We start from the raw sequence: 25,482 nt of genomic DNA on the forward strand, positions 1-25,482 counted from the left end.
GAGCAGAAGTCGGACACTTAACTGAGCCACCCAGGCACCCCCTTTCTATATTTGTTAAATTAGTTGTTCTGCTACTTTTATACATTAGTTTCATCGGCCTAGCTAATATAAGTTTGTTCCTGAGAGATTTAGTTTTAATATCCTGATGAATCAAGTTTCTGAGCTAAAAGGCAGAAGATTAAGATTTGGATAGTGGTTCCGGAGTTGCAGTGGAATTACTGGAAAACTTATTTAAAAATAGATACCTGGGGCGCCTGGGTGGCTCAGTCAGTTAAGCATCTGACTTCAGCTCAGGTCTGATCTCACCATTCCTGAGTTCGAGCCCCATGTTGGGCTGTGTGCTGACAGCTTGGAGCCTGGAGCCTGCTTCTGATTCTGTGTCTCCCTCGCTCTCTGCCCCTCCCCCACTCATGCTCTGTGCTTCTCTCTCAAAAATAAACATTTAGGGGAAAAAAAAAAGATCCTGAGCAGTGATCCTCCCAGATTCTGATTCAGTTGGTCTAGGACAGAACCTAGAAATCTGCTTTTGAAAGCAGCACACCAGGGGCACCTTGGTGGCTCAGCTGGTTAAGCATCTGACTTCAGCTCTGGCCATGATCTCATGGCTCATGGGTTTGAGCCCTGTGTTGGGCTCTGTGCTGACAGCTCAAAGCCTGGAGTCTGCTTCAGATTCTGTGTGTGTGTGTCTCTCTCTCTGCCCTTCCCCCACTCACACGCTGTCTCTCTCTCTCTCTCTCTCTCTCCCCCTCTCAAAAATAAACATTAAAAAAAAAAAAAGAAAGAAAAAGAAAGCAGCACACCAGCAACTCTACTGTAGGCAATAATGTTCCAAGGTACTGCTATATGATAACATTCTTTTTTTTTTTTTTAAGCAATTTATTTATTTTTGAGAGAGAGAGAGAGAGAGAGAGAGAGCGCATGAACAGGGGAGAGTCAGAGAAAGAGGGAGACACAGAATCTGAAACAGGCTCCAGGTTCTGAGCTGTCAGCACAGAGCCTGACACGGGGCTCGAACCCACAGACCGCGAGATCATGACCTGAGCCGAAGTCGGACACTTAACCGACTGAGCCACCCAGGCGCCCCTATATGATAACATTCTTAAGAGGATGATGCTCTTCACCTTGTCATGAGGACTATTATGACCATTAAACTTCTAAAATCAAGTGTCTTAACACTCTGAGTTTATAAGACATTTCAAATACTACTGGTAGCACACTTGAAGAAACTCAAAAGAGCACCCAGCTAATTTAGCAGTAATTACAATGTAGTCACAACCAAAGAACATCAGTATTTTAGTATCTGTAGAACTATCCATGTCACTATACCATTAAACTTGATTGCTGTTTAGGGCTGTGTCATTATTTCAGAATTGTTTGCTACCTTAATTTACTACCTACTGTCTATTCAAAGGGATTAAAGTGGGTAAGACCACAGGTGTGGAAGCAGATTATCAACACCGAATCTGCTCGACTAATTGTGGACACTGGTTCATAGTTTTGTTTAATGTCAAATGTGCCTCAGTTTAGTCAACTGTAAAATGTGGATAATACAAATATCTATCCTGTTGGAATGTTTTGAGACAAATACACATTAATACGTGAAATACTTAACACATAATAAGCACTTAAATGTTACTTAGATGCAAAACAAAGAATTCACAAGACAAAGTTCTCATATGTTCCAATGAACCTACCACCTTTCTTTGGTGAAGTCTGGCATTATGCAGTCTTCTTGCTTATGTTATAATTGACCTACACTACATCATATGATCCATTCAAATGAATATTCCATCTCATAGACACTGCTTAACAATATGTAAGTGCAGTTATAGCAATAACAAATTTTACACATACTTCAAAACTTAATAGTGTGAAGAACTGTGGTAAATCAATGAAAAATGTAGAGAGTAAGAGGCAAAGAGAACAATTAAGAATGTTGTTAGAAATAATTCAAGCATCAGAAAAGGTCGTAAATGAAGATTAACAGAAGGAATGTGGACTGACTGGATGTAATGTTAAGTAAGAAGTATATTTGTATACGCATAGAATAGAAAATATACAAAAGAATACTGGCTGCCTCTCAGGAACTAGGTGGCTGGAAAACAGGGGTGGTGGGGCTTTTTACTCATGCTTTGTCCTACATTTTAATTTTAAGCATGTAATCTGATTATAGTTCCTATACACCAAAAAATAATTTTTCTCAAAAATACTAATGGAAATGGAGGAACAGAATCTAATGACAGGAAGAATTTACAGAACTGGAATACTAATTGAACACGAGAGAAGAGGCTAAGAAGGAAAAAAATGATGCTAATGTTCTGAGCCTGTGTGACTACAAGGGAACAATGATGAGATGAACTGAAATGCAAAGGATCTGCAGGAGGTTCTGATAAAGGGAAAAGGGAAAATAACAGTTAAGTGCATATTAAAATCATCACCTAGTTCAGAAATCCCCAAGTAGTTAAATTGTCTTCAGTATCATGACTGATTTTTCCTACCCAGGGTTTTTATTTTCAGGAGCTGATCCACATAAGAAGTTTTTTTCTTTTTTTGACATGCAAGAAAATGAGAGAAACTCATGCACCTGAGGAGAAAAGCACAAATGATACCTAACCTTATAGCGTGTGTTTTTCTGAGCTCTAAAGGAGAGAACTTAAAGCAGATGAAGGAAACACTTCTATTAGGGGTTCTGCAAGGCTAGATGTATATATTCATAGTCATTTTGGTATGCATAATGCTTTGTAGCTTTATGGGATTTACTACTAAAACGGCTCCAGAGGGATCTAATGTTCCCAGCAGTGGCATGGCAGATCATCAGTAATGGCAGCAGATACTTAGACACAATGAATGCCCAAAGAAAAACCCAGAGTGTGGACACGTTCCTGAACTTAAGAAATACCTAGAGATTACCAGAAATAATTGGGAGGTGGGATGAGGGAGCACGAGCTGGGGAAATATGAGAATGAAGAAAGGTGTGATTGGTCTCCTTTGTATCAAAACGTTGTCCCTACACTATGTACCTGGTCCTATCCTAGGTACTAGCATAAGAAGATATGCTTTCAGTTACCAAAGAATTCACAGTTCTGTTATCAGGGCAAATGTGCAAAAGCAGACAATGACAGAAAGTCCTAAAACATTTTAACGTTTCAATTTTTAAAACAAAGATTTTTTTTATTACAGTTTGTAGAAGTTCATTAAACTTTGTTGGGTTACCTTGATCCATTTCTCCTTACCTATTTTACAAGAAAACTGAGGCCCACAGAGATAAGTGATGTTTCTAGAATCACACTGGTGGCTATAAGCTCAGCAAAGAGAGGCCAAATCTCCTAACATTCAGAATCATTCTTTCCCATTACATCACAATATTTCAGTTATAATTCATTAAATGGATACCTCTGTTTTGTTTTTTTCACTCATGGTTAAATGGGAAAAACAGTAAAGTGAAAAAAGCACGGCTTCTGAATCAGACAAACCTGGGGCCTGATTTTTTGACAAATTACGCTACTTCGCTTAGTATTAAGGCTGGTCCTAATAAAAGAGCTAGATACTCTGGAAGAAATTATAAACCTACACCAAAGATTGGGCATCTGAGTTTGCACCTGTTTAGGCTTTATGCTCCTGTCCAAGGATTTTGTGACAGATTCTATAAATACTACTCAGCAAAGCTAACTGAAAAAAAGAGAACATAAAAGAACAGTAGTATTAATACTAATTAATGACTTTTAGAAAATACCTATAGCAAATAAGCTCTAGAGTTTATCCTGTAAGGATAATAACTCATCTAGTAAATTAAGGATGTAATAGATAATCAAAAAAATACAGTTTAGAAGTATATTTTTCATGCAGCAGCTAGGTAGCTCAGTTGGTTGAGTGCTGGACTCCTGATTTCGGCTCAGGTCAGGATCTCACGGTTCATGAGTTCCAGCCCTGCATTGGGCTCCTCTCTCTCCACCCCACCTCCTCAAAATTAATTAACTAATTAATTTTTTAAAAAGGTGTATTTTTCATAAGTTCTGAGCCCTCAAATCACCATTTTTCACATCTTTCCTCAACAATTTTGATAAACCTGTTCCAAAAAGTGCCTTAAAGATGACATAGTTGCCTAAGCTTTAAGCATTCATTTCTCTCTTATGGCATTTTTGAGGTTGTTCACAAATATTCTAATAGTTAAGCTGAAGGGGAAAATATGCTAATTGCACTTTTTTCAGCCTTAAAATTCTCTCTGCAATTATTTTTTTTAAATGCTGAATCATGAAATAAAGGAAACAGTCAGTGCAATGAGCCCAAACAAGTAATTCTTCTCATATTTCAAATTTCCTAATTATGGTATCTTGTCACTTTGGTCCTGTTAAGCGTTTGGAACTGAAGAGTCAGTGACTAGAAGAGTGTAGCTCATTCTCAGAAACTGAACTTGAGGACAAAACTAAAAGCATTTATTTCTGCAAGTTATTACACTTTCAGCTTCCTGTTTTATTTAGGCAGCTCATCATGACCATTTCAGGTAACAATGTAGAAGTTAAAAAACCCAACTTCCTCTTTGTAAAGTGATAAAAACCTAAGCAGTTACTTATGAGAATGGCTGATCTTACTAGCTTTTATAGAAATACTTGCAAGGAAATCAGAGACTATCAACACCAAATTCATCTCTGGGTTCACTGCTTTCAGGAAATGCAACAAAGATAAAAAGTGATATTAAAATATATTCCATGTGATGACATATACGCCTGAAAAAAAAACTCAAATAAAACGCAGTTGAGATCTTAGTTAAAAAGAGGAAAAAATGGAAACTTTAGAGTTCCTTCAAGGAAGAATCTATACAAATTATGGCTGAAAATATCTTGATTTTAAAAATTTGTAATAGTGCCTTGGTTGTGAAAATTTTATAGGACAAGATCTCACTTAAGGGTTACTTACTGTTTATGAATGCTAAGATATTCATAGCAACAAGCCTTGTTGAAAAAATACTTCAATTCCTGAATTCAGTTAAAAGGAATTAGAAGCCTGGAGGAAAAGGGCTCGGTGTAGGTACGAAGCTAAAGGAAAACTGAGGTAATCTTAGATATCAAGGCCCTTTCTTTTTACTTAGAGATTCACAACAGAGAAATAAAGATCAAGTTCTGTCTGGGAATAAGAACCTAACAAAATTTCAGTAATTTCAAATCGTATGGATTATATGAGACTTCTAAGTATCAGCTATTCTTAGTTGTTCACAATAATAAAGAGACGTGGCTAATCTAAAAACTGTTCATGAAATATGAAATTTATCAGCATTTTTGGGCAGATTTACAGTACTAATTTTGATTTGCTTGCTGTCTCATTATTAATTAATATTAAGCAACAAAAGAAGTATGCTGGGAGATAAGATGACACTTCACAAATTTGCTGTTACAAAATTAAGACTATTGATGTTATTAAACATTGTCAACATCCAAAGGCATCTCGATTTGCACTTTAAAATACAGGTATATTTTCCCAAGTTTAATTAAAAGGGCATTCTAACTTAGCCTCAAAGACAAAAACCCACAATACTGGTAAATGTAGTATTGTTTGGACACCATAAACCTTGAAGTTTATTGTTATTTAAATTTTTAGTGAAATTTTGCTGTAACAATATTTTTCCTTAAAATAAGTGGGCCATCAGTTGGGCTAACAATGTTTCGTTATTCCCGATTTTTACTATAATTTCATCCGAATCGTAACTATTTACCTTAGCCAAGACATTTTATCATAGATTTCTCTTCAGCGTTAATTCATATGTAAGATGCTCTTTTCTTCTCTAAGTTTTACACGAGAATTTTCAAGAACGAGACAATTTAATGCTAAAGTATTGTTCAATGGCTTGTGAACGTTTACCACATTCTCCAGTATTTCAAAATGACATGCTATACGTAGGTATGACATATCAAATTATTCTGTACAGAGTACTCCTGGATCATAAACAGTCACCCCTCTGTCATCCCCATCTCTCTTATTAAAAAAATAAAGAGCCCAGATATATTTACAGAGCATGCAAGAGTGCACATTTTGTAACAGCCAATGTGGGAAACAAAAGACATAATTCTTGTCCTATAACAAGTCACCTAGTGAAATCATTCTAATTTCTACAGACCCTAAAATCAAGTATTTACTGAAAAGCCTGAAAAGTGTTAAGAAATGTGTGCAGTTGTCAACAAAAAATTATTCTACCTAACGCAGAATATGCTCTTATGTTTCAAATACTTTTTAAGAAGTAAATAAGCACTTAACACGCTGATAAATTTAACTATAATCAAAGACCACACAGTGGAGCATCGAAGAAGGCACGATGCTTTGTCCAAACTTGAATGTGTTAACATGAAGTTTATGTGCTATATTAAACCTTTACAGAGTTAAAAAAAAAAAAAAATCCTCTGGCTATTCTCGATTTGTTAAGAAACAGAAAACTGTTTTTCAAAAATTACCGTTAATAGGATGTAAGGCGCAAGGGATGGAGTCATCGCGGGCTTACATACATGCACACGATCAATCAAGGGACTGTCTACAGAGAAGAGTGGTGTTCAAATTCTGAAGCAAATGTCCTGAGGCTTACACAATTATTAACTGAGAATTAGTTCAGAAGATCGTAAGCGAGAAAAGAGTGGAGGGACGGACAACACATGGGGACCTCTCCCTGTCGAAGAGTCGTGACAGCAAAATCACTTCCTGAGGAAGGAGGAGCAAAAGGGAAGTTAAGAGGCCACTCTGACCAGGAAGTGACTCGCCCTAAACTAGCCTCAATCATATCTAAAAATGGGGGGATGGGGAGAGCCCCGACAGCTAAAGGCGGTAAAATAACTGCTTCCTGACACGTCCAGACATCATCATCGCCCCCTCTCTTAATTACAGAAAAGAGTCCACAGTCATGATTCAATAAGGCAAAATCTCGTCTCTTGCAGGAAGGTCACTGGGCTGTGCCTCAGGCCCCGCAGGAGAAAAAGAGAGTTAAGGAATGGGGAACTGGGGCCACCGTGAGGCAGAGGAAAGCCCCTCAAGAGCGAAGCGTCCCAACTGCAGAGCGTATGCCAGCACGGGCCAAGAAGCTTCTTTTTCCTGAGGACACTGCCGGGGTTCCCACCACAGCCAGGTCGGGCCCCTGTTCCCTGTCGCGGAAGGAGGCAAGAGAGAGAGGCGGACCCCTTACCTTCTCCTCATCCGACACCCGATCCTCGAAGTCGGCCATCTTGGGCTGCTCTGGCCCAGCCCGGCCCGGGCGCGAGGCAAGCCGGGAAGGAAGCCGAATGATGGAATCACCGCGGGGGCCGTCGGAAGGACCCGCCCGGAAACGCCGACCGAGAGGGCGCCATGTCAGTTACGGGCGGGGGTGGTGGCTCCGAGCGCGGGTACTCCAGAAGTCTCCGGCTGCCTCAAGGCTTTGCTTTAAATGATTTTAAGTCTAATAACTTTCTCACGGAGTTACATTCATTTCCCCATTCATCTATGAGACGATGGGAGCGTGATTCGACTATTCCTGACGCCCAAGCTCCATCCGACCAAATAGCAATTGCTACTGTAGGTTTTCCCAGTACCAGTGATCTCCGTGGCAGCCGAGTCCAAAGGGCTAAGTGCTGCTCGGGCCCTGGAACGGTCGGTGGCTTTTCCAAACCCAAGAATAGGGTGAAAGGTGACCCTCACTCGTATGGAAGCAAAAACATTTCACTCCGAGGTCACATTTCAGTCCAGTTCCTCCAGAAAAGGTGCCGCTAACCACCCCTTCCCGCCTTTCGAAGGAAGAGGCAGCCCTGGGATGCTCCTCCACCTTCCAAATTTTCTTGGTCCGCGTTCCCTGAGACAGCCTTCACAGAGGCCAACTTCAGGTCCGCCACTATCCCAGGATTCCCGCCTCCCGGTTTCCTGCCCTTCTCCCCTCCCAGCTCCCAGAGCCTGCGGGTGCAGCAAGATGGCGGACGGTGACGGCTTAGGTGAAGCAGCGACTGCTGCGGCATCTCCTCCCGCACCTGCTCCCGGCCAAAGCCTGTCCCTGGGCTGGAGGGAGCGGCTACGGGCTGGGCTGGCTGGGACTGGGGCCTCGCTGTGGTTCGTGGCGGGGCTGGGACTGCTTTACGTTCTGAGGGTCCCGCTGAGGCTGTGTGAGAATTTGGCAGCGGGTGAGAGGCCCAGACCTCCCTGGGGATGGGCGGGGGAACCAGGAGAGGGGCCGGGGACAAGGGGCGAAGGGCAGAGATTCTCTGCAGTCACTGGAGGGCTTCGGAGATTGAGACGGTGGTGCGCGACCTAGTGGGTTCTTTTTCTCTTGGGCCGCAACTCCCCAGCTGATTGTCAAACCTGAGCTGCAGATACGGGCTCCTCCCTTGAGCTCTTAAGACCCGCCCTTTCTCTTCTGTCTTCGTTTACCGATGAAAAGCCACCTGACAAGCTGTAAGCTTCAGGTAGTGAAACAGATGAGAGCGTCTCCAGATTGGCTGCAGAATTTATATACACCCCACCATTGGTAGGATCCCTTGAAAACCATTCCTTTGAGTCTCGCCGATTAGCTGAGCGTTCCCACACCTAGACAACAAAGATGAGCGCTCTCTATTCAAAGGCCTAAAAGGGGAAAAATGCCATGATCTTAGCCGACCATTATCATGTTTTAAGATAGTTCTGTCAAGAAATACTTTTCGTGGTATTTTTGTCTGTTCTTTGCTTTAGGCTTGAGTAATAGAATAGTCCAGGAAGTAAAGGGAAAGGGAGCCACAAACAGTAGTGGGTTCTTAGTTCTTGCTTTAAACATTTGTAGAGAGCTTGCTATGTAGTCTGAGCTGAAGATACAGACATGGAAGAAGTGATGATCCCCGTGGATGCTGCAAATACTGTCCTTTACCTGTAGCCAGGACAAAGTGGATGGGAGCCAGGCCCTCTTACCATGTCATTACAATATTTTCACTCAAACTATGAGTAAGATGAAAGTATTTCTGTTGTGTGATGACTGTGGCTAGCAGCACTTGTGGTTTATTTTCTGTAGCAAAGCAAATGTCCCCTTTTCTATTTCACCAGATGACATGAAATACTGTGAGATAATGTTCTGAAATATTTTGGACTTTTCCGAACTTAGGTTTTATGTAAGTTCAGTCAGATATAACTAACACACTAAAACAAAAAAAAAAAAAAAATGGCCTTCCTAGACTGTTTGAAAGAGCTAATTGAATTTGACTTTGTCAACATAGAAAAATTATTTTTCTACATATTAACGAGATACACCACGTAGGTGAGAGTAGTTAACTATGATAGATTTTTATTTATTTCTGAAACCCATTTATTTTTTATTTATTTATGAGACAGTTATTTGAAGTGAAGAGTCTGGTCCAGGCTTTCAGTGAGTCAGGTGCAAGGAGCTCTCAGTTTGCTGTTATTCTTTTTGGTTTATTTTGCCTCTCTAGCTGACATACCAAACACGTCTACATGCTGTTTCCTTCCCTCTAATTTGAAACACTGGTTTGTATCTCACCAAAATAATTAGGGAGTGGTTTTAAACCTCATTTGTAACAGAGTGTTTAGTTAATCCTTAAAGATTTGTAAAACTTCTTGTCGAAGTTATGATTTATAAGTTCTTAATTTTATTCTCAAAAGTAAACTAAATTATCTCATTTTGATTTGCTTATTTAACAAATCATCAGTTTAAAATGCTACCCTTACAGAGGTGCCTGGGTGGCTCAGTCGGTTAAGCGTCTGACTTCAGCTCAGGTCATGATCTCAGGGTTTGTGGGTTCAAGCCCCATGTTGAGCTCTGTACTGACAGCTCAGAGCCTGGAGCCTGCTTCGGGTTCTGTGTCTCCCTCTCTCTCTGCCCCATCCCCACTTGTGTGTGCTTTCTTTCTGTCTCTGCCTCTCAAAAATAAATAAATGTAAAAAAAAATTTTTTTACGCTACCCTGACATGTTCTAAGGCATTTTTTTAATGTTTATTTATTTTGAAAGAGAGAGTGTGTGTGTGTGTGCGCGCGCGCGCGTGTGTGCGCGCACACAAGTAGGGGAAGGGCAGGGAGAGAGAGAGAGAGAAAGAGAGAATCCCAAGCAGGTTCTGTACTGCAGACTCTGGGCTTTATCTCACAAACTGAACTGTGGGATCGGGATCTGAACCGAAATCAATAGTGATGCTTAATGAACTGAGCCACCTAAGCACCCAATAGAATTTTTAAGTTACGATAGAATGGGAATTTAAAGTAGCTTTTTAAAAACTACAACTTTCTCAAATGAATCTGATACTAGATATCAATACTATTTATATTCCTCCACTCATAAAGACACCTGCCTATTTGTAACTTGAATACTTTGAATTTACATTTTTTTAAACTTTGGTATTTTGTTTTCCTTTTGGCAGTGACAGTATTTTTAAATTCATTGACGCCCAAATTCTATGTGGCACTTACAGGAACATCTTCTTTGATATCAGGACTAATATTTGTAAGTAGTTTCCATTTCCTTCATGTTTTGGTATTTATCTAAAGATCAAATCTCTTTATATGGTTACAATAATTGTAAATACTTATAGAATCAGGATTCTCAACATGTGTTCAGCATTTGATAAAACACTGCATCTTCCTCTCCACTTTTAGAGATTGGCAGTATTCATAGTATTCATTTGCATATGAAACAGTATTGTATACTGTAAGGGGCAGTGGTTAGAGGTGGGTTGCCAACTAAATCCTTGCAGGGCTCAGTTTAGTAACAAAAATGAATGAAATGGGCAGAGTGTAAAAATTAAATTCCTTATTTATTTTAGGACTGGGTAATTTGGACAATGCATGCCCCTTCTAAAGGGGATAAAGCTAGTTGCTGCCATATAGGTTTGCAGACCACCATTAAGAGATCTTCCAATTTTTCATATGATTTCAAAAACATCTGGATGCAACAAGTGTATCTCCCAATACTTTAATCTTGGCAATGTTGGACAGACTAAAAATGTGTGTCTTGAATTCAGCCTATAGGTTGTCAATTATCTTCTCTGGAGTGTTTAAGGGCAGAGTATTGGAGCCAAGCTAACCATCACTTTTTTTATTTTTTAACTGAGAGGAGATTTTTTTTTTGAGGGGAGGAGGGGCAGAGAGAGAGAGAGAGAGAGAGAGAATGAATCCTAAGTAGGTTCCACACTCAGCATGGAGCTGGATGGCAGGCTCAATCTCACAAACCCTGAGATCGTGACCTGAGCTCAGATCAAGAGTTGGACACTTAACCAACCTAGCTACCCAGGAGCCCCAGGAGATTTTAATTGGAGTAAACAGCTGACATACAATATTATATTAGTTTTCATAACCATCTCTTTAGTTGTGTGACTTTGAGCAAGTTAATTAACTTTTCTAAGCTTTAATTTCCTCATCTAATAACTGGGAATGATAATATCAACTTCATAGGATCATGAAGACTAAATAAGATAAAGTGTGTAAAAGCTTGCAATAACATGGTATCTAGCTCACAGTAAGCACTTAATGAATTTTGACCATTATTATTCAGAAAAGTGTCATGATAAAGAAACCTATTTAATTTTAATTCAGCTTTCCCTTGTTTTATTTGACTGAGCTATCATTTTCAATTAAGAAATTAAAATCTGTGTGTATAATCTCTATTAAACATCCCTGGGAACTAGTGTTTCCTAGAATAAACTTTGGAAAAACACTGCTACAGATTAAAATCTTAGGAAGTATGGCATGCATAACCAATGAATTTTTCTATGCTTTTTTCTCATCTCTAGATGGTGCTCTTCTATTATAGTAGAAATAATGGCATGTGTATTGGAGTGTTTTCTGTTTTGTTTTAATAGGAACTGATACTTGGCCATTTTGTTTAAGTGAAATGCTGGCCAAGAAAGGGACTTTTGTATCTTGACTTAAAAAAATTACTGAGGAATTTAAGGATGAAAACTATGTGTTAATATAGGTAAATTAGTTAAAATTTACTGATTATAAAGCTGACTCATTGTTAAGCATGTTTTAACATATTTAGTCAGTAGCATATAAAAGTCTAAATAAAGGAAATGAACGGTCTTTAAATAACTGATGAGTGGGAAAAGCATTAGTCTTGGAACTAGAAGATGTAATTTTAAGTCTCGGCTCTGCCACTTACTAGCTAATAACTTTGGACAAGGCACATAAATTCTCTAAGTCTTAATTTCCTCATGTATAAGAGGGGGGAAACTTATATATATATTATATAAGCATGAAACACATAACTTAACATATATATTATATATATAGTAGTTCTTAAAATTTGTTATTTTGAAGAGTTTTAAATTTACAAAAATTAAGAAATTCATATCATAATAGCATTGTATGGTGACAGATGTACACTTGTGAGCATAGCATAGTATAGAGAAGTCAAATCACTAAGTTGTATACCTGAAACTAATAAAACATTGTATATCAACTATGCTCAAATAAAAAATTTTAAATAAATGAATTAGGTGCAGTAAGAGATTAACAACAGTAACTAATAGTAAAATAGAGTGGTTATAACAATATACTTTTAAAAAAATAGGAAATTCAAGTAACATTTTCAAGGTTAAACTTTGTCATTACCCTTATAATATTGATGAGTTTTTATCAGCAAAGATTATTAGGTTTATAATTTCTCTTACCCACTGAAATGAGGAAGCTAGCTATGCTGTTTGTGTTACTTCCACCTGAGGAGGTAGGAGGTCATGTGCTTGGGAACTTGAAGAATAGCAATGAAGCCGGTTGTTTAACAAATTCTTACAAGTGTAAAGATTACTCTTAAAGTAAAACACAAAACCCAGTAAGAGTGCATATAATACTGCTTTCTGTTCTGTGGAATCAAGGAAAGTTCCTTGAGGACCTGTCATTTAAGCTGAAACCCAGAAGAACCAGGCAAAGGTAGTTGAGAACGCTAGAGTGTCCAAATATGAAACATTCTGTTAATTCAGCACAGAGAGCTTTTTTTTTTTTTTTAAGTAATCTCTAGCCCAACGTGGGGCTTGAACTCACAACCCTGAGATGAGGAACCACATGCTCTACTGACTGAGTCAGCCAGGCACCCCTCCCCACAGAGAGCTTCTTTTGATTACTCTTTTTTTTTTTAAGTTTATTTATTTATTTTGAGAGAGACAGAGACAGCACAGTGGAGGAGGAGCAGAGAGAGAGGGAGACAGAGAATCCCAAGCAGGCTCCACGCTGTCAGCAACGGAGCCCAATGCGGGCTCGAACTCACAAACCGTGAGATTATGACCTGAGCCGAGACCAAGAGTCAGACGCTTAACTGACTGACCCACCCAGGCACCCCTTGATTACTCTTTTTATAACAGTGATAAACCATGAAAACAGAAAGAAGTGAATATCCTGATTTTCAAATGGTTCAACAGGAGAATCAACCTCAACCTACATTAATTATACTGCCAAATACTGAGTAGTACTTCATTGTTCAAAAGGCACTTAAAATTCTTGTTAACCATATTTAATAGATAGGATATTGAGGTTCTGAGGGGCTAGAGGTTAAGTGACTTGCCCAAAGCACACAGGTTGCCTGGGAGTCCAATGTGGTCTCTCTAACCTTAGTCCAATGCTTAATCCACCATGCTAATTGTTTCAAAATTGTTTTTCTTTTCATTATGCTACAGATAGAATAAAATGACAATGTGACATATCAGAATTAGATTACTTACAGATTAAATGCTTCTTGCTTGTGTGTGTGTGTGTGTGTGTGTGTGTGTGTTTTAAGTAATGTCTATAGCTAACATGGTCTTAAACTCATGACCTGGAGACCAAGAGTCATATGCTCTGCCAACTGAGCCAGCACCCTTGTTTCTTATTTTTTAATGTTTCATTTATAGATATATTTCTTATAGTTTTGCCTAAGCTTGTCTAAATTTCATGGCGAAGTTGTACTTTTACCTGACATATATTATTGGAGAATCTTGTGTTTGGCTTATTTTTTGGAGGGAGAGTGCATTTAGTGTGCTGAATTAAATGGGAACATCTTGAAAGATATTTTAATTTGAGCTCATATTTCTGGTGATCAGTTCTACTTTAAGGATTTTTTTGTTTGTTATAGATGTTTGAATGGTGGTACTTCCATAAGCATGGCACGTCTTTTATTGAGCAAGTATCTGTGAGCCATTTGCGACCTCTGATGGGAGGAACGGAGAGCAGCATTTCAGAGCCAGGTTCTCCTTCTAGCAACAGAGAAAGTGAAACCAGCAGACAGAATTTGTCAGGTAACTATTTAATATGTTTTCAGAACCGTATGGTTAAGATTGTGTTTGTCTATGGGAGACAGAAAACTCACAACAGAGAGAAATTTATCTTTCATGAAAATATAGGTCATCTGTGTCTGATATGGAGAACAATGATCAGATACTCAGTCTCCCATCTTGTTAGCCTGCCATCTCCAAATGAAGTTTTTCCTTGTGGTCCAAGACTGTTGCTCTGGTTTCTACCATCATATCCACATTCCAATCAGCAGAAAGGAGACTAGGCCAGTAGGCCACCTTTTCCCCCTATTCAACCCCACAGCAGCCAAGGATACTCTTCAGAGTGTTACATACTATTTCAACTTACTTCCTATTGGTCAGACCTTTGCCAAATGGCTGGCCACAAGTAGCTATATAAGGCAAGTGAGAAATTGTTAAACGTTTTCTCGGTGTACATATGCTCAACTAATAATTAGGAGATTTTATGACATAAAGGAAAGAACAATTAGCCATCTCTGCCAACATAGCAAAGTTAGAAAAATACTTTTTCTTCTTGATATATTTATAAAGACATCAGGGGCGCCTGGGTGGCTCTGTCGGTTAAGCGTCCGACTTTGGCTCAGGTCATGATCTCATGGTCCGTGAGTTCGAGCCCTGCGTCGGGCTCTGTGCTGACAGCTCAGAGCCTGGATGGAGTGTGTTTCAATTCTGTGTCTCCCTCTCTCTCTGACCCTCCCCCATTCATGTTCTGTCTCTCTCTGTGTCAAAAATAAATAAACGTTAAAAAAAAAAATTAAAGAAAAAAAGACATCAAAATCTCAGTTATTCACATATGGATACCCCATTGTCATACTTTAATTGTAGGCTGTTCTTTTATATGTAACCAGTAATACAAAGTAAATATCATTAATGATATACAATTATTAAAGTAAAAATTTGAGGGCCAGATAGAAATAATATTTTTTGGATTATTGTTCCTTTAATTTGGTATCAGTAAAATTCATATAGTGGGTGGGTGGGTGTTGACCCCTTTTTTCCTCTTTCATAAAATAATTACAGAACTCCTAAGAATGAGATATATTGAGATGAATATGACATAGATCTGTCCTCAAGAAGCTAAGTCTAGTATGTAAATAATTAGAACAATAATATATTATATAGTCTTACTCCCTGTTGTAGGATTGAGTATATCTTTACATATGGAGAGTGAAGACACTCCCTACCTTGCACTCTGTGTGGTTTTATGATATTTCCTCTTCTTAGAACGTTCTTCATCCAGCAGCCTTCTACTCATCTTTTACCATAATTCAATGTCAGTTCAAATGTCACCTCCTTTCTAAAGCCTTTTTTAATTTATTAGAAAAATTTAATTACTTTCTTTTTTTCTTCTCTTAGAACAAAACATATCTTTACTATAGCACTTATCACACAGTTTAGACGGTAGTTTACATGACTGGACTCTGATGTGACATTCAATTCATTTAAACAAGTTAGTTCCAAATGTTGCGCTAGGCTCCAAGAATACAAAAATGAATAAAGTTGTAAGAGTTCATATTTTATTTTATTTTTTTTCTTTATTTTTTTTTAAGTGTTTTTATTTATTTTTGAGACAGAGAGAGACAGAGTATGAGCAGGGGAGGGGCAGAGAGAGAATGAGACACAGACTCTGAAGCAGGCTCCAGGCTCTGAGCTGTCAGCACAGAGACTGACGTGGGGCTCGAACTCATGGACTGTGAGATCATGACCTGAGCCGAAGTCGGACTCTTAACCGACTGAGCCAACCAGGCGCCCCAGAGTTCATATTTTAAAATGAAAAAAAACTGAAAACCAAATGGATAATCACATTGTAATATGGTAAATGCCATAATTGAATTATGAACTAATGTCATGTATGAACTATGAACTATGAACTATGTCATGTATGCTGCATGACAGCAGGGGTGATCCAGGCCGTGTTCATCTTTGTGCTAACTGGCTAGCACTGTGCATAGCACACAATGACTATACAATTAATATTGGTGAAAGTAAGATTTAACTGCATTTGATTAACCTAACTTCCCTTTTCTTTACCTGTGTTTTTTAGAATGCAAAGTATGGAGGAACCCTCTAAATCTTTTCAGAGGAGCAGAATATAGGAGGTATTACATTTTGCTTTCAGTAGAATTATGGCATTAGTCTTAGACTAAAAAGTATTATGGAAACATTTGTTTTATAAATATATCACAGCTCTTCTAGTTGGAGACATTGATACATAAAAAGGTAAAATGATGAGCCCAAGGTTTAGTTGGCAGCATCTTCACTGTATTTACATTTTTTTAGTTTATTTATTTATTTTGAGAGAGAATGTGAGCAGGGGAAGGGCAGAGAGAGAGAGAGAGAGAGAGAGAGAGAGAGAGAGAGAGACTCAGACTCCCAAGCAGGCTCTGCACTGTCAGCACAGAGCCCAACACAAGGCTGGATCTCACCAACCATGAGATCATGACCTGAGCCGAAATCAAGAGTTAGACACTTAACCGACTGAGCCACCCAGGTGCCCCTAAAGATTTTTTTTATTAATTTAAGTAATTTTTACACCTAACATGGGGCTCGAACTCGTGACCCTGAGATCAAGAATCGCATGCTCATCCAACTGAGCCAGCAGTCACCCCAAGAAATTTCTTATCTTAGTATCAGGAACACTTATGCTTCCCTTTTTTTTTTTTTTTTTTTAGTGTTTGTTTATTTGTTTATTTATTTATTTGAGAGAGAGAGCACAAGCAGGGGAAGGGAGGAGAGAGAGGGGGACAGAATCCCAAGCAGGCTCCACACTATCAGCGCAGAGCATGATGCAGGGCTTGAACCCACGAACCATGAGACTATAACCTGAGCCAAAATCAAGAGTCAGGTGCTCAACTGACTGAGCCACCCAAGCACTCCATGCTGCTGCTTTTTTTTTTTTTTAAAGTGTATTTATTTATTTTGAGAGGAAGAGAGCATGAGCAGAGGAGGGGCAGATAGAGAATCCCAAACAGGCTCTGCACCATCAGTGTAGAGCCCAATGTGGGGCTTGATCCTACAAACTGTGAGATCATGACCTGAGCCAAAATCAAGAGTTGGATGCTTAACTGACTGAGCCACCCAGGTGCCCCATTGTGCTTCTTTTTGAATGATTAGTTTCTCTTAAAGTCTAAACTGTATTGATGATCATTGTGTGAATTTAGAAAGCTTAAAGTCCTATTGTAGCCAACCGTTAGCAAAGGTACAAAAGTCTGGTATGTATTTCAATTAGCTTCATTCCAGAATCCACTGTATGGCCCAATTTTTGCTTTTACTGAGTCTTTTTTATGTGCTTCTAATTAGGGCTATTAATATTGTACATTATATTTTAACTGCTTTAAATCATTTTGGGAATAATGTAGATCATTAATAAATATTTTTTTATGATTTTACAATAAGTAGCAAAACTTTGCTGGGGTGCCTGGGTGACTCAGTCAGTTAAAGTGTCTGACTCTTGATTTCAGCTCAGGTCATGATCTCATGGTGGTGAGATCGAGCCCTGCATTGGACGTTGTGCTGGTTGCAGAGCCTGCTTGAGATTCTTTTTCTCTCTCCCTTTGCCATTTCCTTGCTTGGGCACGTGCACTCTCTGAAAAACAAACAAACAAACAAAAACAACTTTGCTAAGTGAACAAGGATCTACTTTTTCTTTTTCCTTTATGATAATTTCTCAAAAAATAGCTAAAAACTTTAAATAGCAATGTAATTTATACTATTAAATTACTTAAAACCTTTGATCATCTACACATAAATAACACTTATAATGTACTTTTAAACTGTTTTTTTTTTACATTTTAAAATGTATGCATATTCACTGTAGAAAATTGGAAAATAAAGAGATGCATAAAAAAGAAAGTAAAAATCACCTTTTCCTATCACTAAATGATAAATGCAATTAGTATTTCCATTCAGTCTCTCTTCTATATGCATGTATAGAAACAAAACTTGAACATCACAATGTGTATATAATTTTACATCCTTTTTTTCTAGCATATGAATTTCTCACAGAACCTTTTTATACAGGAATTTCTTCAAAAACATGATTTTATTCTATTTTGTTACATGGAGGTACCATACCTTACCTACTGCTCCCTATCTGGGTCACAGATTATGTTTCACTATCAACATTTACATTAGAAGGATATCTGTATATATAAATATTTAACCTATGATAATTAAACACCTATGATTATTTCCTTAGAGTTGATTTGTAGTACTGGGGTTCCTGAATCAAAGGGTGTGAACAGGTTGTCTTCCTGTCTCTTCTTTAGTATTTTCTTTTTTTAATTATGGAGATTTTCAAAAATCAAAAAAGTAAAGAATGGTATGATAGAATTCCATATACCCATTTCCTAGCTAGATGTGAATATTTTTAAGACTCTTAATAGATATTACCTAATTCATTTTTGGAAAGAGAAATGTATATGCCAATTTATATTTATACTAGCAGAATATGTGTGAGTCCATGTTCCATCTCATCCTTGACAATGTGTATTTTCTGATTTATTTTAACAGGTGAAAAATAAAAATTTGTAAATTTAATTCACTATTTGTTCATTACTAAGGAGATTGGACCCTTAAAAATATATTTATTAGCCAGTTTGGTAACTTGCTATTAATTATTGTGGGTTTCAGGGGGATAGGAAAGTTTAAGTTTCTAATTTAGTAAAATCTGGAAAAAGTTTCTATTTATTTTATCCTTTCCAAGTCCTTTGCTGTTCTGATAATCTCGTAAAAATCCACCTATGTTTTCTTCTAGTTTCTTTGTAGTTTTACTTTTAATAATTCTAATTCACTGAAAATTTAAGTATATTTAGTAAGGTATGTATCTTAAGTCAAATTGTTTTATCCCTTCAAATCTAATTTAGAAGCACTAATAGTCTAGCCTTTTCCATTTTTTTTTGTTTGTTTTGTTTTTAATCCACATCCAAATTAGCATATAGTGCAACAATGATTTCAGGAGTAGACCCCTTAATGCCCTTACCCACTTAGCCCATCCCCTCTCCCACAACCCCTCCAGTAACCCTCTGTTTGTTCTTCGTATTTAAGAGTCTCTTATGTTTTGTCCCCCTCCCTGTTTTTATATTATTTTTGCTTCCCTTCTCTTGTGTTCATCTGTTCTGTATCTTAAAGTTCTCGTATGAGTGAAGTCATATGATATTTGTCTTTCTCTGACTAATTTCACTTAGCATAATACCCTCTAGTTCCATCCACGTAGTTGCAGATGGCAAGATTTCATTCTTTTTGATTGCCCCCTCTTGGTTTTTGATGTTTTATTATCATAATCAAAGTAGTTTGTATAAGTTTTCTCTTATTTTTCTGATTATAATAAACTTTTAAAACATTCTGCAATAGAATTTGTAGCAATATATTTTTGCATTTTAAATAGTGTTTGTTGTAGCAGATAGAGGCTCTCTCATGTTCAATTTACATATTTTCTTGTATTTTGGTAAAGATACACTTGGGTGACTGGTAAAGAGCCACTTACCTACTATGACATGAATTTGTCAGCTCAGGACCATCAGACCTTTTTCACCTGTGACACGGACTTTTTACGTCCTTCAGACACAGGTATGTGTCATATCTGTTCATGGGGTAAACAGTGGTAATGAAAATTGTTTTAAAAGCCCTTTAGAGTTACTTATTAGAGTATACAAATTTATTTGGCTTGGGTTGTTTGCATCATTGATAAGAGACCCAGATTAAATTGAAACGAATTATGAGTGTACATTAACTTGTTACACTACCTATCCTTCTTATAAAGAATTTAAAATATTTTATAAAAATATGAAATTGCTTCTTTTGTTACCTAAAAAACATTTCAGATCAAATACAGCAACTGCTCATGGGAAATTAACACATGAAATTATATACATAAAGGAAGAGTAAGACAAAGTGCAAACACTGGGGCATGGCATGTGGATTAGAATGGAGTATATTTTACCCTAGTCATTAGTTAGGGGTGCATATAAAGTAGTGGAAGATCATAGAAATGTCTATATTTAGGTGTCTCAGTCTTCTCTATAGAAGACAGTATTGAGATTCTTAAATGCATGGTTAAAGACAGGGACCTTTATCACAACTATTCTTTTACTTCAAATGCTCTCTCCCTTCTTATCTATCCTCCTACGTTTATGCTTCCTGCTTTTATCCTTCAAGATCCAGTTAAAAGTCACATTCTAGAAGAACCCTTCTCTGGCAACTCCAAAGTTAAACACTTCAATCTCTGTAGTTCTATAGTCCATGCCTCACTGAAACAATTCTAGTGAATTTATTCAACCACAAACATTTACTTGTTAATTTTGTCATGTTGCTTCAATGTTTATCTTCCCTAATAGGGTATGAAACTTTGGAAAGCAGGGACTATATTCTCATCATCTTTGAATCCTTATTATCTAGCACATTGCCTGGCATACTGTAAATATTAATATTTATTCTTTGATGAAAATATGAATGAATGACCTTGGTGTCACAGACGTCTTAAGCAATTTCACTAGTAATAGCTAACACTCGTACAGCACTTATTTTGCACCAAGCACTGTTCTAAGCAATTTGTATAAATGTTCTCACTTAATCTTCCCAATCATTTTATGAGTTAGGTACTTTTATCAGCCTCAGAAATAAAGGAATGGAGGCAAAGGGAATCAAGTAACATGCTCTAAGTAACCTAACTAATGAATGGTAAAGTTGGGTTTCAAATGCATGTCTGACTCTTAACCACTATACTACTGCTGCTTCTATTCACCACAGTGATAGGCAGATGAAAATCAACAACAACAAGGGTCTGAAAAATAGCCAGTTTTCCAGCATTAAAGTGAGTTCTTTGTGATCTATATCTGCTGGGTTAAATATACTAAGGGTAGATAATAGCAGGAAAGCCAAGCATCTTTGGAATGGTTACATAAAGTGGTTTAATTGCAAATAGAAGAAAAAGAAATTGCTTTATGTTTATATGCTTAGTGTTTACACTAATGGCAAAAGTGTCATATTGGGGGAATAACAGAAATGGAAACTAGTATTTTATGTTAACTTTAAAGACTTCGAGAAATGAAGGCTTCACCTCCTTCTCACAAGCAGAATTATAGACATTGGTGGGCTTTGCAAATAGCAACCATGGCTATCCACTAAAGCTGTGCTCTTAGGACATTTTTGCTCACATACCTCCTAAAGGAATTTTGAGAAACTATGTATCCTTTCACACATTTTTAACTTGATATCATAAGATTAAATAATTGTAAAGAATATAATTTTTGACATGTTACAGACAGTTAAAAATAAAACGAGATTACCCTATATTTGGATATATCTCAAGTAATCTAATGACTTGATACCCACCATTATCCATTGAAAAAGACATGAATTAATACTCTTTAGCAGTAGAAAATTTTGTAAAGTCCATTTTCTTCTTGAACTCATCCATTTTACACCTCTAATATAATTTTCTTATAATTATTATATATTTGAGAATCTTTTATTTATCACACATGCTTTTCCACCATAAAAATTATTTGCATAAGTTTCTTAAAATTTAAATTTCCTTTGATCCTAAGTTCTAAATGATAGCATGTACTTTAATTATATTTTTTGTCAAATCCTTAGAGCTACATATTTGGCTTTTTTAACTTTGGAAAATGTCCTCCATATAACCTAATTGGCTGGGTGAGTTCTCATTATCAATTCTATCAACCAAACCAGACTGACTTTCTGACAGAGAAGTCTGACTTCATTTTTCAAGTCAAATAAACATGCTAACATGCATCCCTATGACAGCCATCTCTCTTCTGAATTTAGATTCTAAGATAGAAAGATAGATAAGTCTTGGAGCTTTGCCTAGAGCCTATCACTTGGCCAAAATAAGATTCCAGTGCCTTTAGTATCCTTTACTAGTGCCCCCTTTGCTTGCTGTGAGGAGACCTCCCCTTAGGAGCAGCACATTCTTTGATAGTAAGGGGAGAGCAGTGCTGATAAATGGAATTGATAAAAATTGTTTTCACTCTCTCCCCACTACAATATACTTGAATTCAGAGCATCCAGGGGCCAGACTACACTTAGTTCTTTTTTTTTTTTAATTGTTTTAATGTTTATTTTTGAGGGGGAGAGGGACTGAGTGTGAGCAGGGGAGGGGCAGAGAGAGAGGGAGACACAGAATCTGAGGCAGGCTCCAGGCCCTGCACTGTCGGCACAGAGCCTGATGCGGGGCTCAAGCTCACGAATGGTGAGATCACGACCTGAGCTGAAGTGGGATGCTTAACTGACTGAGCCACCCAGGTGCCCCAGGGGTACACTTATTTCTAATGCCTAACTTCATTGTTAAGTAGAAGGAATCCCCTGACAAAAAATGGCTGCCCCTAAACCCAAGCTTTGAATTGTCCTTTTTGGCACTTGCAGATGTTTATACTCTAGAGAATGCACCTTAGAAAAATTCAGGATGGGTGAAAAAAGCCTTTCTTTTGTAAAAGAGAAGAGAATAAATACATCTTTTGGGGAGTGGGGAAGCAGATGTTGGGTAGGAAAGGAAAACCAGCATGATGTACAGACCACTCAGAAACATTCTTCAAGTAGATCAGTTCTAGAAAAGAGTCATATAAAGTTGAGACTTTATAAATTGATTCTCTTAAAACCATGCATCCTATTTTGGTCCTTGCAAAGTTTCATGTACTTCTCTAGAGGTATGCATACTCCCAGCTAAATGCTGAGCTCAAGGACAGACTTTTATCTGTGAATTGATCCATATTGATCTTTTCAGACATTCACATAAAGGTAATGATTTATATCTGTAGTTTTACATTAAAAAAACATGTACATATGTGATGTGACAAATTTCTCTTGACTATTGTCATCAGTTACTAAGTTAGTAGATTCTGTTCTCTTCCTATTGACTTGTTTACTTAAGGCAGAAAACAAATATATTCTCAGGGCCAGCCAGCACTGTTTTGGTTTTTGAAAAGATTTTATTTTTAAGTGATCTCTACACCCAGTATAGGCTTAAACTCACAATCCTGAGATCATGAGTTGCATGCTGCATTGACTGAGCCTGGCTAGCAGTGTTTTTTGAATAATTTGTTTTCATGGTATTTTCAACACTTAACAATCAGGAGATTTGATATTAAAACCCAGGTGTACACTTGTTACAAGTTGGAAAATATGGCAAAACTGGACCTGCATGTCCACTTGGCAATAATCAGTTAGACCTTTTAGTTTACATATTTTTTTCTGCCTGGTCTTTGTAGGCATCTACATTTATGACTCCTGATCTTGAGATTGGCTCTTCTCTTTTCTGCTTGATAGTATACTGGAATGTTATTTAACTTAAAAAAATAGATTAAATTGATTGAATTGCTAATTGCTTGTGTTATTTTTTTGAGCATGTCAAGATCTCTTAAAGAGAACAGTTGAATACTAAATCAATATTTTCCTTTAAATTATTCCTAAGCCTTTTTTAAAGAAAGAAATACACATTTTTCTTCTTATGCTTTATTTCCCCTTTCCCTTTTAGCTTGGAACTGCATTGGTTGTGAGGATTAATCTTGAAAGGCTGGGTAGAGCAGTTTAAAACATAATAAGAATAAGAACAAATGCTTAAAGGTGGATCATATGACCTTACTAGAAATAAAAGAAATGCAGGGGCGCCTGGGTGGCTCATTCGGGTAAGCAACTTCAGCTCAGGTCCTGATCTCACAGTTCATGAGTTTGAGCCCCGGGTTGTGCTTCCTGCTGTCGGCACCAGAGCCCACTTAAGATCTGCTGGCCCCCTGTCTCTCTGCCCCTCCCCCCGCAAAGAAATGCAAATGAAGATGAGATAGTTTCCACATATTAAATTAGCAAAATTGTTACTACTCAGTGTTGCTAAGCAGGGAAACTGTCTCTCTCTCTCTCTCTCTCTCTCTCTCTCTCTCATCCACTGCCTGAAAGAATGTAATTTAATACAATCTTATTGAGAAGAGTTTAGGAGTGTATATCCAACCATTTAACCAACCATTCCACTTCTAGAAAGGAAATATTTGGTCAGGTATGCAAAAGTAGATGTTGAAAGATGGTTATTACAACATTTCTATAATTATAATCAAAAGAATTGCTTAAATAGTTCCAGTATACTAGAATATCAAATAACCATTTAAAATGTTAATAAAGATTCAGCATCAAAATTTGACTTGTAAATATCATGTAACTTAAAGAAGAAAGCCCCATCATTAAAACTGGCAAGTCTAATATTAGTCTTTATTTTTATTTTTATGTAATATTTTAATGTTTCAACAAAATGCTATTCTCTCTTTTTTTAAATTTTTTTTTTCTTAATGTTTATTTCTGAGACAGAGAGAGACAGAGCATGAGTGGGGGAGGGGCAGAGAGAGAGGGAGACACAGAATCCGATGCAGGCTCCAGGCTCCAGGCTCCAGGCTCCAGGCTCCAGGCTCCAAGCTCTGAACTGACAGCACCGAGTCCGACATGGGTCTTGAACTCACGGACCATGAGATCATGACCTGAGACGAAGTCGGTCACTCAACTGACTGAGCCACCCTGGCCCCCCAACAAAATGCTATTCTTTACCTGGTTATTATCAGATGGGTGCTGACTTGCATCAATTTGTCAGGTTCAGGAAACATTAGCTGTCAGCCAGATGGTGACATATTTGATATGAGAAATGTATTTTTGTTACACAAGTAGAATATATTGTCTTCTTTTCTAAGCCAAGACTAATATTTTGTTTCCAAAGGAAAACTCAAACATTTTCCACATTATTCTTTCTGGACAGTTGTAGGTTTTGTTCCAAAAGCAACATTCATAGATTCTCTATTTTTCTTATCAAACTTGAAATAGGCCAGATAGTTTCATGAATCTACTTTGTTTATTTGTTTATTTAATTTTTAGGAAACTTATTTTTTTAGCATGAAATCTTATTTGGTATTTATTACTATGAAATTTTCATTTTGGTACAGTAATTGGTAGCAAAACTAATATTGTTATTCTAGAAAGATCTTCATTTAGGCTTTGTTGAATCTTGGTAGAGACTGACATTTTCCACAAATGGACAATATTCTAAATTAATTACTTTTTCCACCTTTTTATACAAAATGCAAATTCAAACATTGTTCCTGCATTGAGTCATTGGTTACACAAAGCCTTTTTTTAAGTGTTTTGTATATTTTAACAGTTCCATAGACTCTTTGCAAAGTGATTTAAAAAGTAGAATATTTCATATTGATTATAATTTGATGTCACTCAGACTCAATATGCATTTAGAAATATAAATGTTCATGTATAATAATGATGCAATCAAATGGATTAAACACT

At 37.3% G+C, this 25,482-nt stretch overlaps 2 protein-coding genes across 11 annotated transcripts in view; one reads left to right on the plus strand and one right to left on the minus strand.

The window, feature by feature from the left end:
- CAPZA1 (capping actin protein of muscle Z-line subunit alpha 1) overlaps positions 1–7,315 on the minus strand; it is a 49,871-nt gene extending 42,556 nt beyond the window's left edge. The window contains exons 1-2 of one of the 3 annotated variants that reach the window (XM_078451558.2): positions 7,160–7,175; positions 6,441–6,681 (exon numbers count right to left, since the gene is read on the minus strand). In XM_078451558.2, coding sequence (XP_078307684.1) covers positions 6,441–6,476 — 36 coding nt within the window. In that variant the 5' untranslated portion in view covers positions 6,477–6,681; positions 7,160–7,175. Of the gene's footprint in view, positions 1–6,440 lie in introns of all 3 variants that reach the window. The other 2 variants (XM_078451556.2, XM_078451557.2) reach the window with 2 other exon arrangements.
- A 44-nt stretch (positions 7,316–7,359) lies between these two features.
- ST7L (suppression of tumorigenicity 7 like) overlaps positions 7,360–25,482 on the plus strand; it is a 137,592-nt gene continuing 119,469 nt past the window's right edge. For 5 of the 8 annotated variants that reach the window (XR_014138092.1, XM_060626481.1, XM_060626477.3 and 2 more), the window contains exons 1-5: positions 7,881–8,123; positions 10,336–10,418; positions 14,016–14,178; positions 16,238–16,292; positions 19,646–19,761. Coding sequence is in view for 7 of the 8 variants with exons in the window: in XM_060626481.1 (XP_060482464.1) it covers positions 7,916–8,123; positions 10,336–10,418; positions 14,016–14,178; positions 16,238–16,292; positions 19,646–19,761 (625 nt within the window). In the remaining variant the exon portion in view is untranslated. Of the gene's footprint in view, positions 7,833–7,880; positions 8,124–8,179; positions 8,468–10,335; positions 10,419–14,015; positions 14,179–16,237; positions 16,293–19,645; positions 19,762–25,482 lie in introns of those variants that run through there. The other 3 variants (XM_078451553.2, XM_078451554.2, XM_078451555.2) reach the window with 3 other exon arrangements.

This window comes from Panthera onca, chromosome C1 (genome assembly GCF_046562875.1).
Source record: "Panthera onca isolate mPanOnc1 chromosome C1, mPanOnc1 haplotype 2, whole genome shotgun sequence".
Taxonomy (NCBI): domain Eukaryota; kingdom Metazoa; phylum Chordata; class Mammalia; order Carnivora; family Felidae; genus Panthera; species Panthera onca.